The 12,749-nt window shown below is 42.4% G+C and overlaps 1 protein-coding gene across 1 annotated transcript in view; it reads right to left on the reverse strand.

Moving 5' to 3' along the window:
* Positions 1 to 12,749, reverse strand: part of LOC148816784 (NF-kappa-B inhibitor delta-like) — a 64,872-nt gene that overhangs the window by 12,851 nt on the left and 39,272 nt on the right. Inside the window, exons 3-6 of the mRNA XM_088939762.1 lie at positions 8,731 to 8,855; positions 5,604 to 5,646; positions 4,853 to 5,127; positions 2,394 to 2,659 (exon numbers count right to left, since the gene is read on the reverse strand). Of these exons, the coding sequence (XP_088795888.1) occupies positions 2,394 to 2,659; positions 4,853 to 5,127; positions 5,604 to 5,646; positions 8,731 to 8,855 (709 nt within the window). The remainder of the gene's footprint in view (positions 1 to 2,393; positions 2,660 to 4,852; positions 5,128 to 5,603; positions 5,647 to 8,730; positions 8,856 to 12,749) is intronic.

A 12,749-nucleotide genomic window follows, 5' to 3' on the forward strand; every position in this document is an offset into this window, starting at 1 on the left:
TCTGTTCATATATTATTCTCCTTCCTTATTTCCTGGTGCAGAATGAGGATAATTCAAAAGCACCAGCTCGGCAAATTTATATGAACACTTTAAGAGGCGAGTTCTAGCTTTTTTTCTGAATTCAAGGTGCAAAATGTGAACGTTTTTGGTGCCTTAAAGGTTAGCGATGGCAGGAGTGAAGCAAGAGAGAGATGGGTGAAACACAGGGCGTGCAAAACAAAATCATCAGGACAATGCAAATCCGAAGTAATCAAAAAGAATGAGTCACTGAGCACATAGTTTAATGACCACTCATATTTTATTTCGTTTTCAATTCCAAGCTTTAATTTTGCAGAACAACCCAAAAAGATTTATATATGTAATACAGGTTTTACATACGTTATTTAAAGGACCAACAGAAAAATCATGTCTTTCTTTGAATAGCACAGTCTGGAAGCCTAATGAAGCAACTAAGAATAACAAAAAAAATCTTTACTGGGTTTTTCTGCAAAATTACCCTGGCCTGTTCCAAATTGCCCCTCAAAATATTATGCCCACACTCCCATGTGAAAGAAAGAAATTTTAAAAATATGGGAGGTAGGTTCTCCTGAGAAAATAATTATTTTTTGGTTGTTCCGATTTAAAGTGTAGAATGCATCTGTAAATGTGGTGATTTTTCATGCCTGGATTTTCTTTAAATATAAAACGAACTTTTTGTAAAGTGTGATGATTTGACCTTACATTTTGATCCACTGTGGGTATCACACTGGGCTTTGCAGCAGAAAAACCCAGAAAGAAAATATATTTAAAAAAAATCTGCAACAGGACAAACGAGGCAGACAAAACAAAAAAAATCCCTTCCAAAGCACTTTTTTCCCTGTAAATTGACCTTTTTCAATTTTTTAATCTCCCCACTTAATTTTCAAACGTTTAGCCAGCTCGTAGAACATGCACTGTATTTTAAATGGTAAAATTAGACAGGGATGCTATGATCATCCTTAAAGAAATAAGAGGTCTCAAACTTGGTTCCGTTTTGTAAGAATCATCGTGCTTGATTAGCTGGGGAGTGATGTTTGAGCACAAACATGTAATATACTGTGATGATTATAGCACTAATCATTATATAGTTACTGAGAAAGATACCCAGCACTAATGTTATACATTTTACTGCAGAACTTATATGTACATATTTTCTGTGTCTGTCTTCAAACTGATAGGCAGGTTCACAAAAATCACTTCAATTTGTCCCCGTAAATGCAGTTTGGAAAAAAACACCCTCACACTCCATAATCAAACAAGGAATCTAAACAGCATTGTTTTTGGTTTTAGTGGAGAACAGGCCTTTGCTGTCATTGCTCGGCTAAGCCAAATCAAACCACTTATCCATTTGCATCACATCTTTCATTTCTCTTGATCCTGGCCTGTTTGCATTAGGGCCTATTGAGGTTGAACTGTCTTGATATTGGCCACATCTGAGACAGAAGCGTGGGGCGTTGCTCTCCTAACTGAAACAAGCAGCGAGGCTTTGAGTGACAGGGTGCCGTGAAATACAGCGCATGGTATCGCGTTTGGCACCAGCACAGCCAATGAAGGGATGGCTTCTTGGACACAGGGCTTTGTCAGTTTGCCCTTGGGGGTAAAGTTAAATAAAGGAATATACAGACCCCAAGGGGAAACTCTAATCGCAGACACAGAGAAGGTAGATAATTGACTGGAAAGGATAAGATCTTACTGCAGGGGTACTGGTATTTGAACTAGCCGATTGATTTAAGCCAAGCTGTTAAACAAAAGGAGGATTACTGCAAGGGCAAGGTGGGGTAGCTGGAGAGGGAATCCCTTCTCCCGCTGTTTCGGTTTGGTATCTCGCAGTGGCACAAGGCCTATTTCTCGACAACACCGATGCTGCCACCGAAAATTTGATTGGTTCTTACCCCACCACCCCCCCTGTCAGGTAAGAATCCCCCCCCGCCCCATTCAAATTTTTGAAAGTGCTGTGTTTTTTAAACAAATTTATTTGTATGTTGGGTTTTCCTCCCAGCCAAAGGTATGAGCTGGCAAGCTTTGGAAAAAAGAGGACTGGCCGCGTCAGGAAGATGGGGAATCGGAGCGATCTTGTGTTTAGGATACAATTTCAGCTCGTCCGGCTGGGACGCGGTGGCCACGTCCTCTTGGAGCACGTGAGAGGAAGTGGAGGTCATGCTGTCAGAATGCTGCGTTTCTCTAGAAGGGAACTTAGGTCAGACTGGCAAGAGCTGAGCTCTGCAGAACCTGCCACAGGGGGCAAAGGTTTTGCCCCATGTTCCTGCAGAGACACCTGTACACACGCTCGAATCTATGCAGAGTCTGTGGCTCCTGCTGCACGTCTGGGTGGGCCTCACATGCCCTCGATAAAGAGCGCGCTGATGGGAACGTACGTGTCTTTGTCCTCGTCCTCCTGCAGCAGCTTCTCGATGGGCAGGCTGCCGATGGTGGCCCGCGCCTGATCTAGTCTCTGGGGGTCCGGCTCGGGCACGGCGATGGGCAGAGGCACGAGCTGCGCGGGCGGGAAGGCCGTGACGCCGGGCGGGCACTGCATGGCCGGCGCGGGGAGGGTGGCCAGGGACTGCGCCCAGGGGAAATAGGTCACCGAGGACTCGGAGAGGTCAGCTTGAGCAAGGGCCGTGGGCGGAGCGTTTCTGGCCTGTCCGCACATTGGAAAGGAAAAGACAGGGTTTAGGGATTTTGACACACCTACGCTACGTCGATTTGCTTGCACAGAGACAAGGCAGTCCTTTAATCCTGTTCATTCTTTGGGGGGGGGGGGTTAAACAAACATTTATCAATAATGCAATACCATATAATGCAATTTTTCTGGGTTGCATGTTTGCCTGATTGAGTGGGCTTTCACTGCGATGTTTGAATTCCTGTCCGAATGACTAAAGACCTGATGTTTTCATTAAAGCACATCCTCTTTGACTTTTAGAAACCGCACCAAATCAGCCGTGCAGAATTCTTTATATTTCCTTATTGAACCACAGGATGAACAGTCGCAGGCAGTGGAGGGGGTAGGCTCACTGGCTATATTACACAATAGGAAAAGCAAGGCAAATTCCTCAGTGGCCATGAGTACGGTTAATGCCCTCTGGTGTGTAAAGCTGTTGTCCCTTGGAATAAGCTCTGTACTGTCTTTCAGAGGGCCAAGTTTCATTCATTTCATGCGTGATTTTCATGGCATAGCTGTCTGAATTCAAACGGCATTTTTAATGGCAAGGAGTCAGCCCAAAGCGCTTAATCTATTGTAGGAGGGGACCCACTTCATTTACTGTACCATTAATGTTCTTCACTTAACACTAGTGCACCTGGGTGAGGGGTGAAGCCGCACACGGCAGATCAGGCGTGGAAGTAGATCACCAAATTCAGACCAAAATGTAGACAAGAGCAAAAGTCTGAAGTGAATTTAGCCAGGACACTGTAGTTAACACGACTACTCTTATGAATAGCACCCTGAAGTACTGAAAGACCTTGTTCAGTCAGGACCTTAGTTTAATTTGTTACATCCAAAGGATGGGAAATCCCATGGCACAATGTTCCATAATGGACCATTGGTTTGGAAATTTTATCCCAGGGGGTACACTGGCACCCCGTAGTCCACCAACACTAATTACAGCAGCAACCTGATTTTCATTCCAGGTCTCCCATGGCAGTACTGAGTATACCCACCTCTGCTTAATATTTAAGATCTGATGAGATAAGGTTAATCCGTGGTAACGAACAGGATTACTAGCTTCATATTTGCAAACATTTTTAGATCAAAGGGCTACGGACCACAAACTTTAAATCTTAAAATTTAAACAGTTGGCAGCTGTTACTCCAGGTCCGAATTACACTTCATCTTCTTTGTCCTTTCTGGAATTCTGGAACTCAGCGTTCCGCAGTTGAGGAATCTAAAGATACCCGATCACTGGAGACGGGGTCCCCCGACACCCTCCTAAAAACCACCCTGCCACAGCAAACAAGAAGTGGATGCGATCTACTCCTCAAGTAAAAAAAAGGATTGGCAATAATGTTGCTTTATTAGCCCTATACTATTCCTTGCATTAGGAATTTGTCTTTTTGCACACCCCAGCTTGCTCTCCAGGAGACACAGACAGGGAGAGAAGCTTGGGGTCAGAGTGCAGGGTCAGCCATTGTACAGCACCCCTGGAGCAGTTGGGGTTAAGGGCCTTGTTCAGGGGCCCAACAGAGTAGGATTCCTCTGCTAGCTGAGGGATTTGAACTGGCAACCTTCTAGTCACAAGCACAGATCCTTAGCCACAGAGCCACCGCTCCGCCCGCAATAATATATGTCCTTATTTCTTCGACTTGCAAAAGCACATCACACATTACTTTAATGCAGTGTATAGTGAGAAGAGTCAACGACCCACTGGTCAGTGTTGGTCAATGGTACATTAGTGTCAGTGTCACTCATATGCTGTATATATGAATGGTTACAAATGAGAGTTAGTCAGCCCATCAAGTCCGTTTGGTACTTCATAGCTTAATGATCCAAGGATCTTATCCAGTCGTGGCCTGAATGAAGCCAAGCTTAAGGCTTTAACAACAAGACTGAGTAGTCTGTTGAGCAACTATTATGCTGTTTAAAGGCTCAGGACATTTTTCCAATCAAACTCATTAAAATCTGGGATCCACAGCAGGACATAACAAACACGCTGTACCCGCTCGAAATACTACATTTCTAAGCCCGGAAGCGATTTGGCGGGTATCGATATTTGGTTTTTCCTTCACCCGACTCCGTGCGCCGCGGCCCTTTAGGAAGCCCCCGAGAAGCAATTCATGAAAGAGCTGTCGGCCGGCCGTCAGGGTCGGGGAGTGCCGGCGGGAAAACGCAACTCACCCCGAAGTTCGTGAAGAGAGGCGCGTGCGTGTAGGTCAGCACGGAGGGCGGCCCCACCACCGCGTAGCTGGGGCCGACGGGCTGCACGTACATGTCGGCAGTGTAGGCAGACATGGAGGGATCCTGAGGAAGGTAGTCGGGACAGGCGGTCCAGTGCGACACGGGCTGGAGAGGCGCTCCGGACGGCTGGGCGATCCAGCCCGCGCAGATGGCGCCGTCCTCCGAGGCGGACAGCTCCGGGCCGCTGCTGCCCACTTCCATAAACCCGGAGTGGCCTGAATGTCAACATCAGATGGAGAGCATCGGTGTGAGGACTGATGTCTGACGTCTAGGATGTCGCGCACAGTCCTTTCCAACTTAACCTTTCTGCCCTTAATCTGCATTTCAAAGGGCTGGGGAGCGAGAGACAGGTATATGACATGGGCACAGCAGCAGAGTTAGGGCCCTCGTTTCGAAAGAGGGCAGGCAAATAACTCAAAATATGTATCGCTTTCTTCACTGAATCATGACTCCAGGAACAGGTACAAAGAAATTGTAATTATGTAACGCGCACAATTCCATTTGTTTAGCTTTAGGAATACTTCAGATCATAAGCCTTTTTGCCTGACCTTTTAAATAACGTTTACAGAACCGTTATTTCAATCTTTTCTTCTATGGAATATATTTTAGCTTTTGACATCAGTACATTTTAAGCAGCTTTTCTCCATTTTCAATTCTGTTTCAGAATGGACCAAGTCTGATGTAAACTTACCAATCTGTGGATATGTTGATAACGTAGGGTGTGGGACCACTACCTGGAAGAGATGATTGAAGAGATAATTCTTACCTCTATAATAAACTACGCAGTATTTTGCAACGGCACAACATTCATAGATCTGAGGTCCAGGGACCATGGCAGAATTACAGAACTTCCACCCATCCGTGTATTATCTTAAAGCCACTTATTACTGGTAAGGGTCATTGTAACCTAGAGCCCAAGTCGGATGAAAACAGCTCAGGGTGAGACTGCATCCTGGATGAAATACCTCCTCTTGCACACACACACACAAATGCAAGGACAATTTAGGGACACCAATTAACCAAAGAACTTGATTTATAAAGGTGTGGGAAACCAGAGCTCTGGAGTGACCTCACATGAACACAAAGAGAAGACGTAAACTTTCCAATTGGCACCCTGGTGTGGAAACAAACCCAAGGTCCAGGAGCCGAGACGGCATCTTTAATTACCACTCCGCCCAGTTGATGAAACAGTCACTATTTAAACAAAACCTAAACTTAAGCATCAAATCTGTGTGCTGTAAAGCGATGGGGAACTCCCCTCTGCTTTTGCCAAACTACAAACTACAAAACTGATTCCAAACAATTCGCTTGAACCTGTTCTAAGTGCTCTCGGCCGAGCTCTTCTAAAAGACTGATTTTGGGTGCACACGAGAGGAGGGGAAAATTTCATTTGAGGAAGTACGGTAAGAAAGCAATGAGGAACTAAGGCAAAAAAAAGGAGTCCGAGACACATTTAAATTCTGCTTCTTAATGTCGAACATAACATAAACGAAACAAGGCGGATTATGGAAAGAGTGCATGGGCTTGATCATTAGCCCACTGTGGTGTTCCAAAAAAACCACAAGCAGTTTTCTTCGACCTTAGAGGATGACTAACTAACACTTTCTATAAAAAAATAAGATACCGTCAAAGATTTTGTTTGTCCCTGACAGATTAGGTCCGAACACTTAAAGCAATCCAGTCATATTGCACGTTAAACCTTTTTTTTTCCTTTTCATTTAATGGACTGCCCCTGTAAAAAGCTCACATTAGGTCAAACCTTCAGTGTAACATTATTTTCCTCAGCAACGGTCTTTTCAAGAAATCTTTTACCCTGTTGTGACCCATATATAATGGGGCGAAACCATTTTTATTGCCTGCTGCGCGAACATAAGCACTTTGAGCACAGAGGAAGAAATATTAAATGATCATACAACTAGAACATGAAAGGGCAACAATAATGATATTAATGCTGATGATATTTCTGGATCTCATTCCTAAATCCCATGACTCAGGTAATATTTATACTGGGAATTTAATTATTAAACAATCAAAAGACACAGCAAAGTGATCAAAGTGAAGAATACAAAACCGTGGTTAAAAAATAACCCTTCAAGAGGCAATCTGTCCAAGAAGTACGATTGGATTTTTCAGGGATTATTTACCAACTGTACACAATCCCAGCAACTACTGTATCTAGTTAACTGCGAATTATCATATATTCCTCCCTTAACTTTTTCCTTCAGATCAGTTCTCTAACTAAAGGAACTACTACTACTAGTGTTTACTGGTGTACTTGTTCCAAACACATTCTAAGTTAATAAGATTCATAAGCAGCAGTTTATTGACAGTTAGCACCCACTTCATATCTTACAGGAAACGCACCTTTTCAAAATACACAGCTGATTGCTCTTTGGGAACTGTTCAGTCAAAATGCAGTTAGAAATATTAATAGTCATATGTGCTTTTAAACCCCACTGCATTATCAACGCCTCTGAGAAGGCTTTGGAACTTGGTATGTAAATATGCGTAGGAGGAACTGTGTATAATGTCTAGACTACCCAGTAAGATGTAAAAAAATTAAAAATGTCTCTTTAAAGTTGTCATTCTATAATTGAAAGGGGACTGCTGTTACCATAAAGTACTAAGCAATATATAATTGGAGACTAAACTTACTCTTAAAGTAACATTTCACATTGAAGGGCCATAACTGATATATTGTGAAAATGATTCATACACAAACCTGTTTTCAACCTGTTTATGCTTCTTTTACAAATATGGAAAGTATCACAAGCATTTTGGTCACCTTTGAGAGGAAATAGCTGGTCGAGAATTACATTTCACTGTTTAATTCATGATTCCTTCTGACAGCCCTTACTTCTGTGTCCCCAGAGAACCTCTTACCTGCAAACATGCAGTGATATGCTGTACAGCACAGTATCACTGCATGGATAGGTTTAACAGCGTCTTCAGATTTTTTTTTTCCATTATTGGTTTTCTAGTTTTCCAAATAACCAGGTTTAATATTGTACTTGTGCTTTTAAGTATATTTGTATTTATGGTTCTGTTGGCAGGTTCAAATTTGTTATGCTGGCAGTGGTCTTCTTGGCAGGACGATACAGAGATTTGCATGGGCTACATGCCCAGCCCTACAGCGCTTTGAGGGAAAGGTTTAAACTGTCAGCTAAAAACACCTGGAATACTTAAGGCCAGCTTGCAGAAAGCGCCTATTAATTTCTTTCCTTCCCCAGGCGTGATCTGGAAAGGTGCTGAACACTTCCTTGCTCACAGAAAACCCACCTCTCTTATTACAAGTGGTATGTTTCTGGGCTCGTCCACCGCCACATAAAAGCCAGGTTCATTTGAATTCAGGAATACTCCGCTGTTTCCCCGCAGTAGCAGTAATTTACATGAAAAGAAGTGAAACAGTGCACAGAACGACGGCTCCCTCTCCTCTTTTAACATAAATAAAACACAGAGACGCAATGAAATCTAAAATCCCATTGCCGACTTCCTTTTGCTCCAATCAAATGCATTTGTCGGGGGGGGGGGGGACCATTGCTGACTTCATTTTACAATAACACAAAACAGGTGTTATTGTAAAATGAAACAAACTGACTTAAATAAAATTCCAACTAAGAATGTATTATTACACAGTTACTTTAGGGGGAGACAAACATGAGCTTCTCACTCTATAGTAGTCCCACAGACTGGCTAACAGCTTAAACAAACTCAGTGTCCTAATTTACTAGTGTGTAAGTGGCTGCTTTAGGGATGTGAACCGAATGCGTTGCGACTGTTCAGGAATTAGAAGGAAAGGGCGTGACTGCTGTCCTTACTGCTGTGCCAGTTGTTGGCTTAGTGTTAGTGAGATTTCCCCTCTTCCTCCTCAGCAGCTCCTTGACCGGCTCTTTGACACGGACTCCCTGATAGGGCCTGGGTGCGGGCTGCTCTGAGCACGGAGCTGAAAAACAAAACAGAAGAATTAGAGGCAGACGGGGCGTCATCAGCCAGCGGGTGCTTCGATCAGAGAGAGTACCTGGTACCGTCGCAGAGCCCGACCTCGGCACTGACGTCAGCTTTCCAATTCCTGTGACAGGTGGCCCGGGGGTGAACACCGCCTAACTGGAGGGTCGGCCCGAGCTGTAACCTGTCACCTTCCTCCGCCGCAAGTGCTAGACCGTTTGCTAAAATCATGTACAGTTCTGCAACTATGAGTCAATCAATTCATTAATGGAGCAATCTCTCTGCTCATTACGCCAAAAGGTGGAATTAAAAGCTCTAATACAATTCGGTTTTCCAAGCATTGATACAGCAGGAAATAATTGACACTCCTAAGCATATTTCAGTGCGAGAACCACCACAAGGCTGAAAGTTGTATTTTGCCAGATATCCACCTACCCCATCTATGTACCTCTGTACATTGGCACAGAAATGAAGTGATATTGTGAAATATCATGTGCATCTTTTACTTACAAATGTGGCCAAACACTTGCAGTGCAGGCCTTTGCTGTACTTTCCTTTTTCTTTTTTTAGCATGTCCAAACACCTGTACTGCTCTTTGCTGTAGGTCACGTAAAAACAAGACGACTCAAGCACAATAGATCTCTGACTTCATTTTCTTGTTCTTTGGGGACAAGCTCTCAGGGGTGTCTTGGTCATGTCGGAGATAAAATCTGTTTAACAGCCCCGTCCTGGTTGACTGCAGTGGATGTCTTTGGAGCCAGGAGATTTAAAAGGCTTTGTGCGGGCGGTGTTGTAGTAGCCAGAAGGGGGTTTAGGTGGTCGGCCTGATCCGGCACACAGGACCTGTGGAGATGTACTGCTGTCCAGCAGATAGTTCTCATGCTGACAAGAAAGCCACACCTAACGGGTTTGTCCAGTTGTCACTACTGTGTTTGGAAAAAGTACATACAAACTTTACATTAATAATCAGATAATAACCACTATAAGCTTGACATTTTTGCATGCTTTTATTTACAGTTATTTTCTCTAAAGACATTGGACAGTGGAGGCTTTCCTTGCCTAAGAGAGGAAGATTTATTTTCTGATTTTCTGACTATCCATTCAACAAAGGCCAGTCTGCTGATGGAAAACGTCTTCACCAAAGTGACTTATTTAAGGCACATTTATGATTTGACTTACAATTACTTTTTTAGCTTAAACTTTTAAGACTAACAAGACAGCATTTGCCTTGAGAGCAAATGCACATTCCAAACTCATTTTGCTGTTTTGGGGTCATTACTCATTAAGAACCTTACTCATTCCATTGGCACTCTAAGTGGGTGAGAATAATAAGGATGTTTTCATTGGTACAGGATGGGAGGTGAGTCCCTTTTACAGGAATTGACCTGTAAAAACAATGGCAATTTTTACCTAACAGAAGAAAAGGAGTAGAGATAGAACATAAAAATCTGCAGAAAAATAGGTCAGATATACATAAGGTAAGTCGGAGACAGCAAGATGTATTTATATACAAAACTACATAAAATCATCAGGACAAACATATTTCGCTGAAGTTCCACTGTATATCAAAGTTCCCCAACCATCAGTTGTTAAATAAAATTTACTTTGGGTTGTAGACTGTACATCCAGTTCGCTCTGCATTTTATGTTTTTGTTTTCTCAGGCACACCTAGAGGTTTTGAGTGTGCATTCTTCTGTTTTCATATACAAACCTACATAAAACTGTGCACAATTTATTCTTAATAATAAGAAGGTTTAAGGTGAAGGGATCACTCTACAGACATTCAGAGACAATCAAATGAATCTCTTGCAACGTGCAGTCATTCCCTTAACCTTTATTTAATTTCAATGACATAAAAACAGACTGGGGCAATACAACCCCAGCAATCTGGGGAAGGCTCAATGCGATAGGTGTATGTCATTGTATACCACAGCACAGTGGGGTGGAAAGTATGAACAGTCACTGGTATTAGTCATCCTAACAGTACCCCAGCATGTTGATTGGTCTTCATGATCAGGAGAGGATTAAGAAAAGGCTAGGTCCAAGCTAAGTTGCATTTCACAGGAACTGAAATTCAAACGCCAAAGGTACTTTTTTTAATCATGCTCCTGTTCATCTTTTCATTTTCATTTAGGGGCCCCAGATGTCAATTCCGGTAACACCCTAGCCAGACACCTCATTACATTTCTATATATTTTTACGTACGAAATGCAGCACTATGTTAATAATATTTAATTAAATATCATAAATGCATATATTGTGAGTATAACAAACACACACATCAGAGTACCACAATACATTTTAAGTAAGAAATCTGATAAGACTTTATTGATTTCAACAAGAAAACAATGCAAATTTAGTACATAAGGTTTCAGGATTTCCAGATTTAAAGGAGAACTGCACTGTCACTTTCTCAGACTGGGTATTAAATCTCGGTAACAACATAAATGCATTGATGGTATCGCAACGTTTTATAAATCTCCAATTAAGTGCCAACTCGTGACCTTTGTGAAAGTATGGTATGGTTGCCATGTTGTCACTGGCAGACGAGAAAACCGCACTTGTCTAGGCACGGGCGCGAGTGAGAGTTCACTGCAAATTGTGACGTGAAAGTGGCCCTTCCTGCTCACTAGTCGCTGCAAGCAAATGGTCTTTGAACAATGTTAATCCTTTTTGGGCTCCTTGAACTCGTATACTGTACATTCTGTAGAGCATTTGACTGTCCAGAACATAGTGGTCGCGCTAAAAAAAGAGGGAATTGGATCAACACTTAGTCAAACTGAGATGAGTAATAAACATGGGCACTTATGTTGGTCCCATCTATAAGTTTCTCAACGAGATTCAGCATGATATACGATCAAATAAGTACAGGTTGTGCAGCAGACATTTCACCCCAGAAATGTTGGAATGTGATCTGCATGTTGAGATAGCAAGTGAGTAGTATTTGGCTGCAAAAACTGTTTTGAAGTTGAATTGTGGAATTCAATTCAGCTGCACTCATTTAAATCAGCTTTTCAGGCAATGACATGGGCTATGGCTCAGCAAGTCTGCCGCAAATCTAATTCCTGCTAGGCTCTTTCTTTTAGGTGTGATTTATCATAAAATAACCACTAATGTAAATGATGGAGGCCGTTTGTAAAATTTGAATACGAGTGTATTTTAGTTGGTTGGCAGGTTGCTCTTTTTGCAATACTTAGCTAAAGTATCTAAAACAACCTTGTCTTGTACGTGTCTTGTTTCATGAATATTTCATATATCCATGAATATTTCAAATTAACGTAGCAGCAAAATTTGCAAAAGCATGTTTACCATGTAATAGGGCGTTTTATCGTTCTGAATCGCAGACAATGATGGCAAAAAGGCACTACAGATTCATAACCTTGTCTCTTTGGTGACATAAATTGGAGGTTGACCACACCACCAAAATGGACTCATCATTGCCGATTGGATAAAACCATTCAACAGTCTGCCTATCTCCATCTCAGGCCTATAGTCTACAGAAAACCATTATTTTGTCTCTCAGCTGTCTATGCATGCAAACATTTCCATGGTGGTGAACAGCTGCAGTAAGTCTTATCAGCTATTTCTTCCTGGAGTTTCTTGTGCTGAAGCCACTGAAGTCCAAAAAGGTATAAAGGGGTAAATCAGATGGATATACCAGTCCCAGGGTAGTGTAGTGACTCTAGAATTTGGCTTGTCACTTGTGGTTTCTCTGAACTAGTCAGTATAATTGTTACTCTTACTTACCAGTACATATTAGAATTTATATACCTTATCCTGCACACTATCTACTAGATAGTTTTAGAGTGTGTTACTGTGGGTACGTCGTACTAAGTACAATGGTACTACTCTGTCTTTTTTTATCTGTATTAATTCCACATCAAAATTTAAT

The sequence above is a fragment of the Atractosteus spatula genome, chromosome 22 (genome assembly GCF_055471065.1).
Source record: "Atractosteus spatula isolate fAtrSpa1 chromosome 22, fAtrSpa1.hap1, whole genome shotgun sequence".
In the NCBI taxonomy this organism is placed as follows: Eukaryota; Metazoa; Chordata; class Actinopteri; order Semionotiformes; family Lepisosteidae; genus Atractosteus; species Atractosteus spatula.